Source organism: Delphinus delphis, chromosome 7 (assembly GCF_949987515.2).
Source record: "Delphinus delphis chromosome 7, mDelDel1.2, whole genome shotgun sequence".
NCBI classification, from domain to species: domain Eukaryota; kingdom Metazoa; phylum Chordata; class Mammalia; order Artiodactyla; family Delphinidae; genus Delphinus; species Delphinus delphis.
Genome location: NC_082689.1, coordinates 66,989,415 through 67,008,560, shown reverse-complemented (window position 1 = coordinate 67,008,560; position 19,146 = coordinate 66,989,415). Strand labels below are relative to the sequence as shown.

Sequence of the window (19,146 nt, the reverse complement as noted above, 5' to 3'; positions counted from 1 at the left end):
GTATATGATAGTATACTGATTTTAAACAACTGGTTTGAGGTGATAAGGGCTTTTTCTGAGTCACTGAAAAATTGAGTAAAATTATTTATGATAGAATTCAAATATTACCTAACTATGAAGTTTTGCCATATGGTAACAAAAAAATTTCAATCACTTAAAAATCCCAACCAAAAGCAATACTATAGAAAATAAGCCATGCCTAGATAACAACAACAGAGTAGTTCAATAAAGAAAAAATATATATGTATTCTTTTATATTTATATAGTTATATGTTGAAAATAATAAAGTTCAAACAGTTTTGCCAAAAAGCAGAAAGCTAAATAGAAGAGAAGCTGAAATCCTTCAGAGCCACTGATTTTATCATCTTACATGTTGCCATATTCATTCACTATGTGATTAGGGAAAACATCAAACTCCAAGAATTTCAAGTGACAAGGCAGAAACTACTATTTTTTTTATGAGACATTTTTACACAAGGAATCAACAAGTAACCAAATCTAAATGTGATGACATCTCAATCTGTCTTAAACAAAGCAGCAGGCAGGAAAGGCCAGGTCACCTACATGGCAGAGATGCGGCAGCTACCTCGGGCGTTCCAGGGCACTCCGAGAGAGGGGCTTCGGCCGGCAGCTGGGGCACAGCGCACTGTTCGTGAGCGGGGAGCCCAGAGCCAAGGGAGGATTCTGCCAAAGAAGTAAAATCTGTGGAAATGGCACTTAGAAAACAGAATTAAGCAAGCAGAGACCAAGAAGCATTTCACAAGAAATTAGATATGTTAACTCACAATTAACCATGCATTAAACAAGAAGAGGTAAAAGGGGAAAAAAAGGAAGAAAAACAGCTATCAAGCAAAGTTTGAATAGCAGCCACTTTTCTCTAATATTTCCGAAATCTTCTCATTTCATTTACATAGTTCGATATTATTTAATAAATTTCCTTTGTGAAACAGAATGGTATCATTGATATTATTCTGGGTAAGACTTGAGAAAAATCATTACTAGTTACCTAATGATAGTGTTTTTAATCACAGAGGAAAGGAGAATTCTATATCAAAATCTTAAATTCCTAAATATCACCTAAGGATTAAAAGATTCAGGAGCATTTGGGTGCTTCTGAGTCTTTCTGTATTTGTGAATGTGAATTATAAAAATGACGTAGTTATATTAAGCAATTTTTATACCTATCAAATTATTTCCGTGCTAAAGTACTGACATAGTAATATTCTATTTTTGATTAAACATTATTAGTCTGTCATATTCATTTACACCTAACTTTAAGCCTAACGATTAAGAAATTTTATCATACTTACAGCTACTAAATAGCTATTATTAAAAATATTAAGGAACAGTATTAGATTTTTACTGAAACTTCACTTATTTGGAGAGAATCCAAAATAAAACTATATAATAGAAAATATTTCATAATAAATTTTTACCATCAGATTAGGACAATATGAATTCACACCTACAACAGTTGCATAAAGAATGATGCTTAACACCTTCATGTAAGTTTTCTTTTGAACACACCAAGGTACATTCCTAACTAAGATGTGTCATTCCCCTTGGGGAGAAGATTAATAAATGGCAACCTGACATTGCATAAGGAAAAGCAGGAGACCTAGTAGGAAAAGCACTCAAGGTACCATCGCAGAACTAAAATTTTGATTTCTGTGTTTCACGCTCTGAACTCAGGGAGGGGAATATTTTTCATTTCATACTATATAATGTGGGAAATGAAGACAAAGCATCTGTATCTCCTTCATATACAGAGCATTACAACTAGATTCATTCCTCAACTGTCCTGGAAGTTCTTTCTCAGTGGTTACATGATGTGGAACAGAGGTGTCAGACCTGGGCTGGACAGGCCCTCAGAAGAGTTTGCTTCTAAAACACTGTCTGTAGGAATTGCAGGTACCAACTGCAGGGCTAGAAGACAGAAGAAACACAACTTCTGAGCAAGTCACATTCACCAATGAAACAATTCCTTAGTACCTTAACTTAAGTCATTTTTATATAATTCAGAAAAAGATAGCCCTAACCTTATTAGAAGCCACTGTACTTGTCTAGCTGTGATACAGCTAAAATCTATTTTGATTCCCAGTCCTACATGTAGTCAATCCTGGAAAGGCAGTATCTTTCTGAATAGACTCACAAATTATAACATGCTCATTTTAGGATAATGGAGCTGTACAGTTTTAAATTTATGCAGATTTTTCAAAGGTAGTGAGAATAATCAGGGACTATCTAAGCACTACTATTAAGTTTAAGTACTAATATTATTTAATAAAAAGATGTGATTTGTAACCTATATCATTTCTATTGTCTATATTAAAGAAAACACAACACTAATGTTAATGGGAAAAGTAACATTACCAGTCACGTGACTATTTTCATCACTTTGTTGCAGGGCTGTTTTGGAGGGTGGGGAAGGTGCTTTTCGCTTTGTCCTTTTCAAAGATGAATTCCCACCGGATGTGATACCGAGCTGCAGAGAGCCTGTCCTCACTCTGCCTGCTCCAGAGGAACGCTATGGAAAACAAAGTGACCAAATAGAATCTCTATTCAGAAATGAACAGCAAACTTCAGGAAGACACTGACGTTTACATCAAACACATCATATGCCAATATGGAACATAATGGTCAGTCATTCAAAAAGCATTTACGGAGTATCTGCCACGTGTCAGAGACGGATATGTAAAGAAAAGTATAATGTGATGCTTCTCAGTAAGGTTAGGCTAGAATGGGAGGCCGGCATGTACACAACTAATGAAAATGTAGAACACTCATAGGGAACGCAGTTAAAAAGTAGCTTTCAAAGGAAAATCTAGAGAAAATACTGGATGTAAAGTAAGAAGTGAAAAAGGGAAGAATATCTGTACATTAAGACTGGCTTGATTAATCTTTCTTTTTGGCACAACACATCAATGACAAACATTTCAAAAATCTATATGTCTACCAAAGGCGAGGTCATTTGAGGTCCTCGACTCTATACACAGCTAATGCTCACACTCCCAGCATGTGACTGTCCGCAGGCTGGCCGGTTCCTCCTGGCCCATTGCCACGTCATCTTGCTCTTTCCCCTTACAACAAACCTGCTTAAAAGTGTTATTCATAGTTTTTTTCCTCCAATTTCTCATCTCCCACTTGAACCCCTCCAATCAGATTTTTCTCAACCTTTGATCCATTAAAACTATTCCTATCTGTGAGATAATAGAAAATATATAATGGTCTTTGCCCACATTCCTGGCACAGAGCTCCTAAAACCCTTGAACTTTCCTAAGTGACAAGAACACTAGTAGCATCTCTTGTTCTAATATTGGTCTTGGGCCCCAGTTCCTGACACAGAGCTCCTGAAACTTTGTAATTTCCTGGATGATAGGAGTACCTTTTGTTGTAATGAGGCAACTCTGGATGGGCTCCTGGATGAGGGCTTGCCATGGGAAAGTCATGATTAGAAGCCTGGAATTTTCAGCCCTGCCCTCATTCTCTTGAGAAGGGAGAAGGGTTGAAAATGGAGTTAATGACTGATCATGCCTATGTGATGAGGCTGCCGTAAAATCACAAAAGTATGGAGTTCAGAGAGCTTCCAGGTCAGTGCACACGTGGAGGTGCTGGGAGAGTGGCATACCTGGACAGGTAGTGCAACCCCATGCCCCTCCCCACATACCTTGCCCTATACATCTCTTCCATCTAGATGTTCATCTATATACTTTATCATATCCCTTAGGAAACTGGTAAATGTAAGCAAGTGTTTCCCTGAATTCTGTGAGCCATTCTAGCAAATTAATCAAACCTGAGGAGGGAGTCGAAGGAACCTCTGATGTATAGCCAGTTGGTCAGAAGTATAGGTAACAACCTGGACTTGTGGTTGGCATCTGAAGTCCAAGAAGGGGGTCACTGGAATCTCTAATCAATAGCTGGTTGGTCAGGAGCAGAGGTGATAACTTGGGCTTGTGACTGGTGCCTGTAGTGTGTGTAGGAAAGGGAGGGCCGTCTTGTGGGACTGAGCCCTTATCCTGTGGAATCTGATGTTGTCTCTAGGTAGATGGTGTCAGAATTTAGCTGAATGCTGGTATCTAAAAATTGCCTGGCGGTGTGGGGAAAACCTCCACACGTTTGTTGAACAGAAGTGAAATGTTTTGTGTGAGTAGCAAAGGAGACTCACAGGGAAGAAACACACAGTAGGAAAGAACTGGGTTTTTCCCTACATGGGTAGAAAACTGAGTTTTTCCTTTACACTATCAAAGTCATCAATGACCTCCCTCATGACTAAATCAGTGGTTACTTCTTAGAACTCACTTGTTTGACATATTAGCAGCATTAAACAGTTGACCACCCTCTAAAATCTTCTTTTTCTTATACCCAGAATACTATTTCCTTACTCTGTAAAGATCTGAACTCTGTTTTCTGTGTTGGTTCCTTTTCATCTAGTCCTTGGACATATTCTCTTTAGAATCTATACTCATTCTTGGTAATGTCTGCTATCTCTGGGTTTTATGTATTATTTATATGTTGATGATTTCCAAATTATGTCTCCATCCTGGACCTCTGTCTGATCTTCATCTAATGTTGAAGCCCATTTCAAACTCAGCATATCTAAAACTAAGATCCTGCTAATCCTCCTTTCATCTCCCCCATTAAAAATAACCCTGTTCTCACAGTCTTCCCTGTTTCAATAAAAACAGCAAGTCATTATTCCATTTGTTCATGCCAGAAACTTTGGAGTCACCCTCCCATGTCCCCTCTCTCTCACACTCCATATCAAGTCCATCCTATTGGCTCATCCAGCTCAACTGCTACCACAGAGCGAGCCATTACTAAGACCCTTCTAATTGGATTGCTTCTTCCACATTGCTTCCTTAGAGTCCTTCCTCAATATAGCAGCAAAGGATCCTGTTAAAATAAAAATCAGGTGAAGGCACTTTGTTCAATACCCACTAAGAATTTCCCAATTGCTACAGAAAAGCTAAAGTCCTTGTAATGAGTTCTAAGGCCATTGGCAACCTGGCCCCTAGATCTCTCTGACCACCTCCTTCTCCAGGTGTGGAGCAGAGTGAGCCACACTGGCCTTCACACTGCTCCTCAAATGTGCCAGGAGTGTCCCCACCTCAGAGTGGTTGCCCTTGCTGTCCCTGTCCCTGGAATGCTCTTCCGATAATGTCTTACCCCATCATCTTCTTCAGGTCGTTTCTCAAATGTCACCTTTTCAGTGAGCTCCTCCTTGACTTCCCCCCGCCCCCGCTGCCTCAACAATTCCTATCTGTCTTCCCAGCTTGATCTTATGATCAGCATTTAATCACTCTCTAACATACCACAGAGTTGGCCTCTCTACCTTGTTTATTGTTGCTTCCACCAGGTTTGACTCTAAGGGCAAGGATATTTTTTCCTCCTATTTTGCTCACTTCCGTGTCTCCAGAACAAAGTCTGTCTCATAGAAGTTTCTCAATAGATTCGTGTTGAGTGAATGAAAGAAATGAACCAAATTCTGCCTTCCTCATTTGCAAATAAAAGGCCTTGATAAACTTGGACTAGGAGAGTATGTAAAGCTTGGGCCATTCCAATCTTAAGAGACAATGTAAGTACAACTAAGGGAAGTGGCCTAGTTCATAAGATGTTTATCAGTCATTATGTCTTGCTATATACCACAAAAAGTTAGCAAATTTACTATTTTGTAATGTTATAATATTTCTGCCAGAGAAGAAAGGAAGCCTGCTCTCACAGAGAAAAGTTTGAGTTAGCTGTCATCACTGCCAGTTCTGTTAGGGACAAAAGCGGAAGGCAGCTCATCTCACACGGGCAGAAGCAGAGTCAGGTCCATATGGCAGGCACTTGGTGGAACACACCTCTCACTAAAGTTAACTCATGTTAACAAGGGGGTCAGACAGGGTGGCACCAGGCTGACCTTATCGGTAATCAGAACATTAAACTTCTTCCATTACCAGTTGGTAAACAGCTGCAGCCACCAATCTCCTCTCCTCTCATTGCCCTGGTCCCTCCTACAGAACTCTTCAGACGTCTCCATAATCCAGCATGAAAAGAGTCAAAGCCTGCCACCCAAACCCAGATTTTGATTCAGAGTCACTGAAGCCAATTTTGATTAAATCAGAGGGTCACCCCCCCCAACCCCGTGGGTGGGCCCTCAACTGCTGCTTGGACCTCTGAAATAATTAGGAGAAGGGCCCTCGGTGACAAAGAGCTGAGAAAGAAACGTAGTGATAGATCAGCAATATTTAAATATCGTTTTGAATAGGACATAAAGTTTAAATTAAAATCTTCTTATTGATGATATGTCTCTGTGTTCGGAAACCTTCACTTGCTGTCTTATAAAAGTAAGAAATTTAGGGATTGTTAGGGAGACGGCCAAACATTCTCCTAAAACAATATGACACTTCATTTTTTAAAATATTGATCTAAAACATCAAAAGCAGTAGAACACGTCATTTTATTTCTTGATGAGTTTACTTCTGTCAAGCCCTATTCAAGCATGCCTCATTCCTATCACAGACCTAGTTTCATCAGTAGGTGAACAATAAGTAATTGGTGAATGCATGAAGTCATGGCAGCATTTGATTTTCCTTCTAATTCCACGCTGAAAACGTGTTTCTTATGTTTGGACCGATTGCTTTCATGTAGTCTGATAACAACCCGTGTTCCCCTTTAGGTCAGGTTCCCAGCCACTGTCAGTTATTGGTCTGTTACCTGATAAAAGCAGTCACAACATGAATTTCTCAGACAGTAGTATCTGTTTAGGAGTTAGAGCTCTTAAATTCTGGTTATAATATAGTAAAGCAAATAGCACAGAGATAAAAAAAAAGGGAGGAATGTATATACAGAGGCTCACAAATTTATATGGACCTAATAACTCAAAGACAGAATAAAATTAAACTCATATATTTCATTTATCACCCTAGAGGTCTTAAAATAAGCTAACTTTTTTTTTTGTACAGGATATTTATATTTCTATGGATAAAGAATTTAAAATTTGTCCAAATACACATATTTCAGTGTTACAAATGCTAAAACAGTTCTAATAGCATTTGTGAAGACAGTTGAGGGAATGCACGTTAGATGGGCAAAGCCATGAACGTCTCGGGGGAGCACATGCTTTATAACCTTATTCCGTAAGATTTACCCCCTTCCTCTATTGTACGGGCATGTCATGAAAGCAAATGGACTTATGTTTCCAGACCAGCAACTGGATCATAGGGACTGAGAACGAAGACCTTTGAAGAGAACATGATTGTCACTGCATGTGACCAGGTCAACTTATGTTACCTGCATCACTAGATTCAATGCTATAATCAATGGTAAGAGCTTACTAGCTTGGTGACAAAAATGTAAATTTAACAACTTAGAAAAGAATTTCAATCAGCTAAGCAGCAGCCAAAAGAAAATCAAACTTGGGAGTTATTTTGTGTTAACTAAAACATTGCTAATAAGACTAAAATGGAAGAACCCCAGGATCCTATGTCTACGGAAAACATCCTTCTCTTGGGTAAAAGCCTGCAAGAAAGAAGGGGCATTTGAGGTAGAAGATCTAGGTGTTCCTAAATAGATTGTAGCCAAGAAAACTGGCGTGTACCGTGGGATATGTGTAGAATATACGGATCCAGCACACAAGCTTGCTAAGAAGTAGACGTACTAAACTACTGCAGTTATTTAAGTAAACACGTCATGAGCTCCCATATAAAATGTTGAAAGAAAGAAGGGCAAGGAAGGCCACCACGCATTCTGAAGCCCCGTTTTGTTCTGTGCACTTCAGGAATATGCTCCTTAATAGGCTCCCAATAGCTCTACTCTTGCATTTCTCAGGATTGAGCTACCCAGGATTTTGAGTGTGACTTTGTCTAATTGGCGAGAAGCTTACAGAGGGTTTGCAAGTTGGAAGGCAGCCAGTGTAATGGTTACCAAACACATGAGCTTTGGAGTCGATGCCAGGGCTTGAACGGGGAACGTGGCATTTACTGTCCCTGCAACCTTCTGCCTCCTTCTCCACAAACTGGGAAAACAGTACCTGCTTCCTGGGGGCTGGGTGCTCACGTGAAATGACCTGTGTCAGGCACTTAGTGCTGCACCTAGTATACAGTACATGCTCCATAAGTAGTAGCTAATGTTATTACATGAAATTTGTCTATTTTCAAGTATGTGAAAGTGTAAAAAAATAAGCAAATGATAGTAGTAGTGTAGAGGTTAGAGTAAAAAGTGTGGATAAAAGGAGGTACTTAGGGCTTCCCTGGTGGCGCAGTGGTTGAGAGTCCACTTGTCGATGCAGGGGACACAGGTTTGTGCCCCGGTCCGGGAAGATCCCACGTGCCGCAGAGCGGCTGGGCCTGTGAGCCATGGCCGCTGAGCCTGCGCGTCCGGAGCCTGTGCTCCGCAACGGGAGAGGCCACAACAGTGAGAGGCCCGCGTACCGCAAAAAAAAAAAAAAAGAGGTACTTATTCTAAGACTGTACTTTCATTAGTGATGGCAGTGGTGGGAGTCCTGTTAGGGTGAGTCTCAGTTATAATCAACCTTAAACAACTTAGGAACTTGTGCTTAGACCACTGCACAAGCTAAATCCACTGTGTGTAAAACTCCACCTTTAAGTCACCTCAGGCAGCTTCACCATACCTTAAAGGAGTTTAATAAAAGCTAAATATTTAACACCAGTTTGTTAATTCTTAGTGAGGGGTACAGGGAAGTGAATTATAGTATATAAATCTGAAATATTTCATACATTTAATGTGAACAATTAAAACGAAAGAAATGCTTAGAACTGTCTTTAGCTTTTACCACCTAGCCAAGGTACATTTCCTTTGGTCAAATTATGACTGAAAATTTTTAAAAGGAGTTGATATCAAATTATATTTAAGTCCAAAGGATTTACAACGCAAGAAAACAGACAGGTTTCTTCTTACTATGGGAAAAGCACTTTGGTTAATAATTAGAGCTATTCAATTATTTACTTTAGTTAGAGTCACTAAGTCTGCCTACCTTCAGCAAAAACTGCACCTCTAACAGGAATGTACATCACTGAATTTTACAGTCTGTGAAAAGAAAAATACTGCACAGAGAAACAGAATTCACTAATGAAAATGGCAAGGTCAAGTTGAAAGCCATGCCAGATAGTTAATCCTTCATAATTCACATCCAGATCAGAATTCACTGGTTCAAAATGGAACTAAATTTAGCTGAAGAACATAGAATTGAATGGTATTCAATAGATTTACTTAGTACTAGCTCTGTACTTGTCATTAGATCACTTATTAATCACAGTTGAATTATAAGATGTGGGTCACTGAAATCAATATATTCTGATTAAGAGTGAAGAATACAAATAGGAAAATAATAAAAAGAAGATTGAATCAAAGGATGGAAATACAGTGGCCCAACTTCAATCAATGACATCGTTAAATGTTTCTTTTTTTGTTTTGGCTGCGTTGGGTCTTTGTTGCTGCAGGCAGGCTTTCTCTAGTGGTAAGCAGGGGCTATTCTTTGTTGTGGTGCGTGGGCTTATTGCGGTGGCTTCTCTTGTTGTGGAGCGTGGGCTGTAGGAGCGCAGGCTTCAGTAGTTGTGGCACTCGGGCTCAGTAGTTGTGGCTCCCAGGCTCTAGAGCACAGATTCAGTAGGTTTGGCCCACAGGCTTAGCTGCTCTGCGGCATGTGGGATCTTCCCGGACTAGGGATCAAACCCATGTCCCCTGCATTGGCCGGCAGATTCTTAACCACTGCACCACCAGGGAAGTCCTGTTAAATGTTTCTATTAGAAGCTTTTGGATTCTAGTTTGTTTATAATACGATTTCCCGTGTGAGGAGGAGTTGGATTAAAGAGAGCTTAAGCAATTTCATAAAATTGTCTTAAAACTCATATAACATTCTTTTCTTTTTAAGGGACAGACTCCCATTATCTTTCTCCAATGCAGACATTCTCAATAAATGCTATAAAATATTATAAAATACCTTATAATTGACATTAGGGTTTCCTAATTTACTATGAATTAGTCATTAGTATCCTAATGACTGAACTTTTTCACATAACTGAAGGTCAAGCTTTAACTCTTCACTCTTGATAGAAGAATTCTAAAATAATTTTATAACTTAAACAACAAATCAATTTTCTTAAACGTCAAAACATATAATTATTATACCATAGTGAATGTAATATAGAAGTATAAGATATTCTACTGAATTTCAAAATAGGCAAAGCTCTGAAGGTAAGTTTTTCTTACTACAGTGAAATCAGTTTTATTATTAATTTGATCATAAAATTAGCACAATCTCCTATGAGATGCAAACAGTGCATACAATGATGAGGAAAGAAAGAAAAGAAAAATTACTGTAAATCTCAGCTAATACAGGTCACCTCATAGAAGTTTTGGTGTCCAGTCTTTTACCTTATACCTGTATACACACACACACACACACAAATGCATGTGTTGTGACTTGTATTGGATGAAAGCATACATGCCAGTTTCTTTCTTTCTTTTTAATGTTTTTTTCACGCAACATGTTATCTTTTGGTGGGTCCAGAGCAAGTTTATTTTGCTGCCTTGAATCTCCTTGTTCTACACCATTTTGCCCCTTGGACAGCACTTCCTCCAGACTCCTAAAGATCTAGGACTTACATATTCTATTTTCTTATTCTGTCTATAAACCTGTTTTAATATCCTTCATTTATAGCACTGAAAGTCTTGCTTAGGTCAACTTAGATTTTAAAAAGTCATCAGTGAAGGGGTGTAAGAAGTAGGGGTTACATTCCAGGTACCAGATGATTGTAATTAGAGAAAGAAGAAATAGGGCAGCAGTATCAGAGCCTGGAGCTCTTAAATCCACACTATGTAAGCAGGCAACTGTTCTGCCAATTTTCAGGGTGTTTATCAATCTGCTGAAATAAATTCTACGAGAGGAAGCAATGAGATTAGAGCTGGATTCACTTACAGGTATCTAAATAACCACCACCACTCTTCACTTGTGACTTTTTGAGTTACTAACAAAAAATTAAATCTCTTCAGAGGATTCTGAGTGGCTGCACTTGCCTCTAGGTTTCTCTCAAAATCATCTAGTTTTAAACTCACGATTAGTCAATGATAACATCTGTGTTCTCTGGTTAACAAATTCATTAACCTGAGCGTATCTTCCTCACATTTTCTGTCTTCAACATCTTCTAAGTGATGCCCAAAACACCTGTACTGACTTTGGTGTTACAGTTAGGAGTTCAGGAAGAAAGATCTCAGTTAGTCAATGTTTCATTTTGCTATTGTTCTTTAGGGTTCAAAAATCTTTAGAGGAGTAATACCAAGACTAGATACCACTGTCTGTTAACACTGATCAAACCAAAGGTCCCTGCAGCAGAGCACTTTCACCTGTTAAAGGCCAATTTTAAATGACAACAACAACTTTTATTAAAAAAAAAAAGATTTTATAATACCAGAGTTGAAAAGAGTTCTGGAAATTTAATTACAAAACGTTATTCTACAGAGGAGAAACCCAAACCATAAAGAAGTTCAATGGCTTGTTCTTCAAGGTAGAAGATGAAGAAGACAAAAGATGACCAAAAGCAAAGAAGAACAGGCGTATTACAGATCCAAGACTCTCTCTCAAACCAGACTAGGGTTTCTTCTGCCACAATATAATTCTTTCCAGCCCTTCTCCACGCATATCAGAATAAAACCAAAACACGAATTTTACAACCTTTGTTACACCTATCTTTGCAAGCGTTTTACATTCTCTCCCTGAGGCAATCTGCTTTCATTTCATCAACCCTCCAATACTTTGAGAAACCGTGTAACCAAGTCTTATTAGTGGCAATCCCTTATAACGTTTTTTAAATGCCCAAAGATGAGGGCCTGAGTAGTATATCTTGAATGAAAAAAGACAAAATGAACCAGGAAAAAGCAGAGATCAGGATCAAGTTAAAAAGAGGATGGTGGGGCTTCCCTGGTGGCACAGTGGTTGAGAATCTGCCTGCTAATGCAGGGGACACGGGTTCGAGCCCTGGTCTGAGAGGATCCCACATGCCACAGAGCAACTAGGCCCGTGAGCCACAACTACTGAGCCTGCGTGTCTGGATCCTGTGCTCCGCAACAAGAGAGGCTGCGATAGTGAGAGGCCCGCGCACCGCGATGAAGAGTGGCCCCTGCTTGCCACAACTAGAGAAAGCCCTCACACAGAAACGAACACCCAACACAGCAAAAATAAATAAATTAATTAATAAACTCCTACCCCCAACATCATCTTTAAAAAAAAAAAAAAGAGGATGGTGGTGGGTTTCCCTGGTGGTGCAGTGGTTAAGAATCTGCCTGCCAATGCAGGGGACATGGGTTCAAGCCCTGGTCCGGGAAGATCCCACATGCCGCAGAGCAACTAGGCCTGTGCACCACAACTATTGAGCCTGCTCTCTAAAGCCCGTGCGCCACAACTACTGAAGCCTGCGTGCCTAGAGCCCATGCTCCGCAACAAAGACAAGGCACCGCAATGGGAAGCCCGCGTAACCATGGTTCTCTGCGGTCATAGTGATCAAACAGAGGGGTGTCTAGGAGCAGGGCAGGAGGATACTCAACATCTATAGGTAACTGATTTAGGGCCTCAATGAGAGTAAAGGAGAAATCAAGGGAACAAGCTGGGGCCAACTCAGTTCATCCCAGAAAGAGAGTGAAGGCTGTATGGCAGGCATTATCCAAGTGACCTCACCATTTTATCACTGTGGCTCCAGGAAAGGGGCCAGCTTCTTTCCACCCTGACCTCTGTTAACATGCTGGTTACCAGAGAAAGGCATGTCTTTGAAACCATGAGGTCCCAAATGTCACAGTGGTAGAAAGGCTAAGTAAAATTCATACTATGAGAACTTGTAAAGGAAAACCCTAACACTGATTATTTTCAATGATATTTTATTAACTCAGTATACGTATTTCAGAGAGGAAAGCTAGATAAGGAAGATAAATCCACACAAATTCCACAAATGACCTATTGTTCTTTGAATAGTACTGTTCTTTAAAATTTAGCAACTTTATAATGAGCATAGCTCTTTACGTTTAGGTCAGAGGTAAAGCTGGCAGAAACCTAAACAGTAATTGTTCAGAGGATTTTCGTGAGCATTAAATGAGCAACGTGGTTGAGCCGTGTCTGAAATATTAGTAAGTGATATATAAGCATTAGTCATTACTTCTGCTCTTGTGTGATTATGACCCTCTGAAAATCTGATGAAAACTACAATACAAAGTATGTCTTATATCTGGGGAAGCCTTAAAAGAGGAAGAATATTAAATATTATACTGCGCTGGTGCATTTCTCTACTGAATGAAACAAGTCATATTTTTGGAAGTACAGACAGCTGTATCCCGTATATCAAGCTGAAAATGCCATGACAACCACTGTTCCTAGGCAATTGGAGAATTATGTGTGTGGTCCACTTTCTATATAATATAAGTGGAGAGTGGAGGTAAAAAAAAAAAAAAAACCAAATGTTATGAGATAACCTGGAGAAAAAAACTAAAAAGGGGTATATTTCTTAAAAATTATAAATGCTCTATTACAACAACCTTAATGACTGCATAAAATGACTAGATTAAACTCATTAAGTGAAGCTAAGACCAAATAGACTTGCACATTTCAAAATCATATAACAATCTATCATTTTATCTGCTTGTAAAGCATGATAAACATTAAAAGATGAAATTGGGTAAAAGATGAAAAATGTCAAATATTTTTAAAGAAACAAATCAGCTGTTAAAAAACTAACACTCTAAGTATTAAATTTCACTTGCATAAGAGTATATGGCAAAGAATTTCAATTTCTCAACATTTGAGTGTTTGCAGCAGAATACAAAATGAGAGCAAGTGAAATGCCCAATCAAGAGCATTCCTTATTGTGTTCCCAGCCGAAAGCCAATATCCTAAAGAAAACGAGGTGCCATGCTAGTAGCCCGGGAAAAACAATTCACTGTTGTGTACTCAGATAACCAAGCAGCAAAGCCATACCAAATATGAAAAAATGAAGAATTCTCCAAAAGGTTCTGTGAATTCAATGGGTCAAGATTACCTACAGCTTCTGTCCAACTCTTCTTCCTCTTCTTCAAATGTAAAATAGGCATAAAAGGTTAATTTGTCAATAATACTAGGACATCCTTTGGCCACTGATTTCATTTAATGTGCTCTTCACAGATACTTGGTCAGCAGACACGGGACGGAAACTGCATTTCTGAACTTAGTTTCAATCCCAGAATTCTAAGTCACTTTTAATTTAAGTCAATGCCACTGCATTTCTGACTTCTGTCATGTATGAAGTAAATGACAACCTTATGTTAATAACTATATGCATTTTATGCAGTAATACATGTGATCTAGTCCATGTAAATGACAGCATGAGCCAGCTCTTACATATGTTGTTGTGCAAATGGCATTTCACATCTTCAGGCAGAATCATGTTCACAAAGTGCTTAAAGAGTACCAGGAAAAACTGCCAGAAATTTTCTAATTGGAGGGTTTTCTCTTCCAAATGAACATTTCCATAGAAGACAATGTATTTCACCTTTACAAAGAAAATGACACGAGACCTGAAACCATGTGAAAAGCGTACACGGAGATTCAGGGACATGCAAAGGACACTGTAGCAATGACAGTAAGCTATGTAGTCTTTAAAATATATTCTTTAGGTGGATAGAAGTTTAGATGCAGAAATGTTCCCCAAAAAGGTTAAGATAAATTATCTTACTAACTGGGATCATCACTGAATCCTCTTTGGAAACTGCACAATCGGTTGCCAAAATTAGCTCAGAAAATCAACAGCCTTTTGTGTGAATATTTTCAGTTGATGCTCCAAAATCACTATCCGAATACCTTAATTTGCCAGTATTGAGAAATGCCTTAGAGGAAAGAGGCAAATTATTAAATACAGACAGCCAAAAAGCATAAAATAGATGTGGTTGATAATATTTTTTCCAAGCTACAGATAGACTGACTTATCTGTAAGCCTAAGGCAAATATAATATCAATGATTACTTAAAAGAAAATTAAGATAAAAGCTCAAAATGAATAAAACTGTGCTAATTATAAATCACTTTGTTATGCATTACTATTATTTATCTCTCTAGCTCTGTTTTCAGGCACTTCACCCACAAGAGATAAGCATTTGCTATTTCTAATATAATGTAACTATTTCCAATATTTTCTTTCTGCTTTATTCAAAGGACTCTTTGGGGGGAAAAAAAAAATTGGAAAAATCAAAATGCGGTAGTTCTGTTAAACAGCGCACCCTTGTGGTTTATCTTACCACCTAAACAATAAAAATTACAGGATAAAGATATATCCAAAATTCTTCATGGACTTGGAAATGATTTTGCCGTGGTTTTTTCCAGTAATTTTTTTCCCAGCTTGGCATTACTTTTAATCAGTAAAAATAGTGCCTTTTTAAAATTTCAAATTCAAAATGAAATTGTTAAAATAGATATAAAATGTCTATAGTGATAACGACTCTTTGATTTTAAATTTAAAAGAAGCAAACAGTAAAATAAGTAAAATTCATCTATAAACTTATGTTTTGCTGAGTTTCCTGAATATTTTCATCTAACACTATAAAAAATTTCAATTCGGGGCTCAATTTTATTTATATGCCTTATGTAATGCACACTACCTTTTAGTTATTAGTCCTTAAGCTTTCAATACAACCTTGCCAAAATTCTGGCTTTTTTGTAAAAGCTTAAGAAGAATATTGCCAAGAATTACTTGGGCCAATTACTATAAAAGTAAATGTAAGCAATTTTTAAGTTATCCAAGTACTTCTGAAAATTTACCAGATCTACACATGAAATACTAAAATTTTATTGGACAGACATTCTCATTGTATATATCAATACTATACCTGACTGTGTGAAAGCTGTGGTTAAAAGTTTACTTATCAATTCTCTTGAACACCTACTATGTTACAGAATTTCTCTGTGAAACACAATTCCCACCCTCTGGTTTGGAAGAAAAAAAAGGGGGGAAATTTAACCATGCTATAAGCTTTAAACAATAAAATAACCTTAATGTTTATGTTTAGAGGATGGGGTACCCACCCCATAACATGTTATATCCATCAATGGAATATTTATTATGCAGCTTTTAAAAAGGGAAGCCCTTTATGTCCTGATAAGGATATCAAAAATATATCATTCAGTATCAAAAAGTGAGGTATAACATAATGCATGTAACATGTGACCATCTGAGAAAAAAATCATATGTAGGTTGAATATTGGCTGGAGTATATATAGATTATGTCTGGAAGAATATACAAGAAACTGTTAGTGGTTGCCTCTGGGCATAAGAATTTGCTAGCGGCAGGGTAGGAAAGGAGAATTTTCACTGTATTTTCCTTTTTATCTTTAGAAATATATATCATATGAATATACTATCTGCACATACACATAAATTAAAACAAAATAAAAAGGCACAAGAGAGACAAATTCAGAGAAAGTACGATCACTCCATCTGATAAGGCGCTAATATCCAAAATATATAAAGAACTCACACAACTCAATAGCCAAAAAAAAAAAAAATGCAATTAAAAAATGGGCAGAGGAACTGAATAAATATTTTTCCAAAGAAGATTTACAAATGGTCAATAGGTACATGAAATGGTGTTTAACATCAGTAATCATCAGGGAAGCACAAATCAAAATTACATTAAGATACCACCTCATACCTGTTAGAATGGCTGTCATCAAGAATATAAGAGCTACGAAAAAAAAAAAGAATATAAGAGCTTCGTGCTGGCAGAATGTGGAGAAAAGGGGATCCCTGTGCACTCTTGGTGGGGATGTAAATTTGTGCAGCCACTATGGAAAACAGTATGGAGGTCCATCAAATAATTAAAAATAGAGCTACCACATGATCCAGGAATTGCACTTCTGGGTATGTATCCAAAGGAAATAAAAATAGGATACTGAAAAGATACCTGCACTCCCATGTTTACTGAACCATTATTCACAATAGCGAAGATATAGAAACAACCAAAGTGTCCATGTATGGATGAATGGACAAAGAAGATGTGATATGTTAAAAAATAAATATATGTGATACACACGTGTGCACACACTCACACACAGAGGAATATTACATCCATGAGAAAGAAGGAAATCCTGCCCTTTGTGACAACATGGATGGAACTTGAAGGCATTACACTAAATGAAATAAGCCAGACAAAGAATGGCAAATACTGCATGGTATCACTTATATGTGGAATCTAAAAAAATCAAACTCATAGAAACAGAGAGTAGAAAAGGTGGCCTGGGGCTAGGCGGTAGGGGAAATAGCAATTGGTAAAAGAGGACAAACTTTCAGCTATAAGATGAATAAGGTCTGAGGATCTAATGTAAAACATAGTGACTATAGTTGACAACATTGTATTATATAATTGAAATTCGCTAAGAGAGTAGAACTTTAATATTCTTAACAAAAAAAAAAAGATAATATGTGAAGTGATGGATATGTTAATTAAATAGATAGTGGGAATTTTTTCACAATGTATTTCAAATTACCACAATGTGTACTTTAAATAGCTTACAATTTTATTTGTCAATTATATGTCAATACAGCTAGAAAGAAAGAGAGAAAGGGAGGGGAGGAGGGAGGGAGAGAGCGAGGGGAGGAGGGAGGGAGAGAGGGAGGGAGAGGGGAAGGAAGGGGGGAAGGAAGGGGGGAAGGAAGGAAGGAAGGAAGGAAGGAAGAAAGAAAGGAAGGAAAGAAGGAAAGGAGGGAGGGAGGGAGGAAAGCACAGCTCTCCATACCCACCAAATTGTTATGCTGGTAGAGGACCTTGAATGCCTAGAAAATAACAGCCAGCTATGCAAAGTTTCTGAACTGGGAAGTGACAATTATGAAATATAAATGTGGCAGCTTGCCACATTCTTTGTTTTCTGACGACAAGAAGGGGCAAGACAAGTTAAGTCCTGACCTTCTCCTTACCCTCCTGGTCCTGGATTTCCCTGAGGCATGTTTTTAGCAGAGGGAATGGAAGAAAGGGACAAGGAGATATTGTGAAGGGAGGCTGAATGAAGGGTTGGTCACTAATTGGATGTGAAAAGAAAAATAAAGAACATCAAAGATGATCTTGAGCTTTTCAATCTGAGAGTGAGGTTGATTTTAAATACGTGGATTTCCAGGTAGTGATGAGTCAATAAGCAACCGTGAGTTCAAACTGCAAGTGGAACAATATTGGGGCTGGAATACAAAGCTGACGTATTCATTTCATAGGGCTGCTGTAACAAATCGCCATGATTGGGCAACTTCAAACAACAGAAGTTTATTCTACCATAGTTCTGGAAGCTAGTAGCCTGAAATCAAGGTGTCAGCAGGGCCATAGCCCTCAGAAGGCACTGGGGGAGAATCCTTCCTTGCCTCCTCCAGCTTCTGGTGGCTCCTGGCATTCTTTGGCTTGTGGCAGCACTACTGCAGTCTCCGTCTCTGTCATCACATGGCCTACCCCTTTGTGTCTTTGTGCCCATGTCTCCCCTCTTATACCAACACCAGTCATTGGATTTGAGCCCAACTTAAGTCCAGGATTATCTCATCTCTAGATCCTTGACTTGGATGTATCTTTGGGGGGGACACTATTCAAAACACTACAACAAGAAACTCAACAAAGAATAGATGTTTTCTCTGAAAGAGTAAATAGAGGCTAATACCGTGGATTCAGGTACCTCCAAATTCAGAAAATGGGTAAAGGAAGTGGTGGCCAAAAAAAAAATAGAAGAGAGCTGAGATATAAGAAGAGAATTAGGACCAAGGAAGAGAGAAAGGACTTCCCTGGTGGTCCACTGGTTAAGACTCCATGCTTCTACTGTAGGTTCGATCCCTGGTCAGGGAACTAAGATCCCATATGCCACATGGCACAGGCCCCCCCTGCACCAAAAAAAAAAAAAAAAAAAAAAAAAGGAAGAAAGAAAAATCAAGACCGACGGGTGATCTATTCCATCAAATATGGCAAAGAACTTAAGAAAATAAGTGCTGGGATGCCCGGGAAGGGAAGAATTCGTATGAGCATACACATGTACATGTACACATACCCACAAACACACAATCACAAACAGAACCACAGCTTGTTAAGAATTTTTGTAATGAATAAATTTTAAAAAGTGGTTCTTCAGCTGCACTAGGGAAAAACAAATAATTCCAGGGTCCTACTAAAT

At 38.4% G+C, this 19,146-nt stretch overlaps 1 protein-coding gene across 7 annotated transcripts in view; it reads right to left on the bottom strand.

The window, feature by feature from the left end:
• COBLL1 (cordon-bleu WH2 repeat protein like 1) overlaps positions 1-19,146 on the bottom strand; it is a 161,591-nt gene that overhangs the window by 20,271 nt on the left and 122,174 nt on the right. For all 7 annotated transcript variants that reach the window (XM_060016660.1, XM_060016661.1, XM_060016662.1 and 4 more), the window contains 3 exons: positions 2,374-2,527; positions 1,852-1,926; positions 565-684 (listed from right to left, as the gene is read on the bottom strand). In XM_060016660.1, coding sequence (XP_059872643.1) covers positions 565-684; positions 1,852-1,926; positions 2,374-2,527 — 349 coding nt within the window. The remainder of the gene's footprint in view (positions 1-564; positions 685-1,851; positions 1,927-2,373; positions 2,528-19,146) is intronic.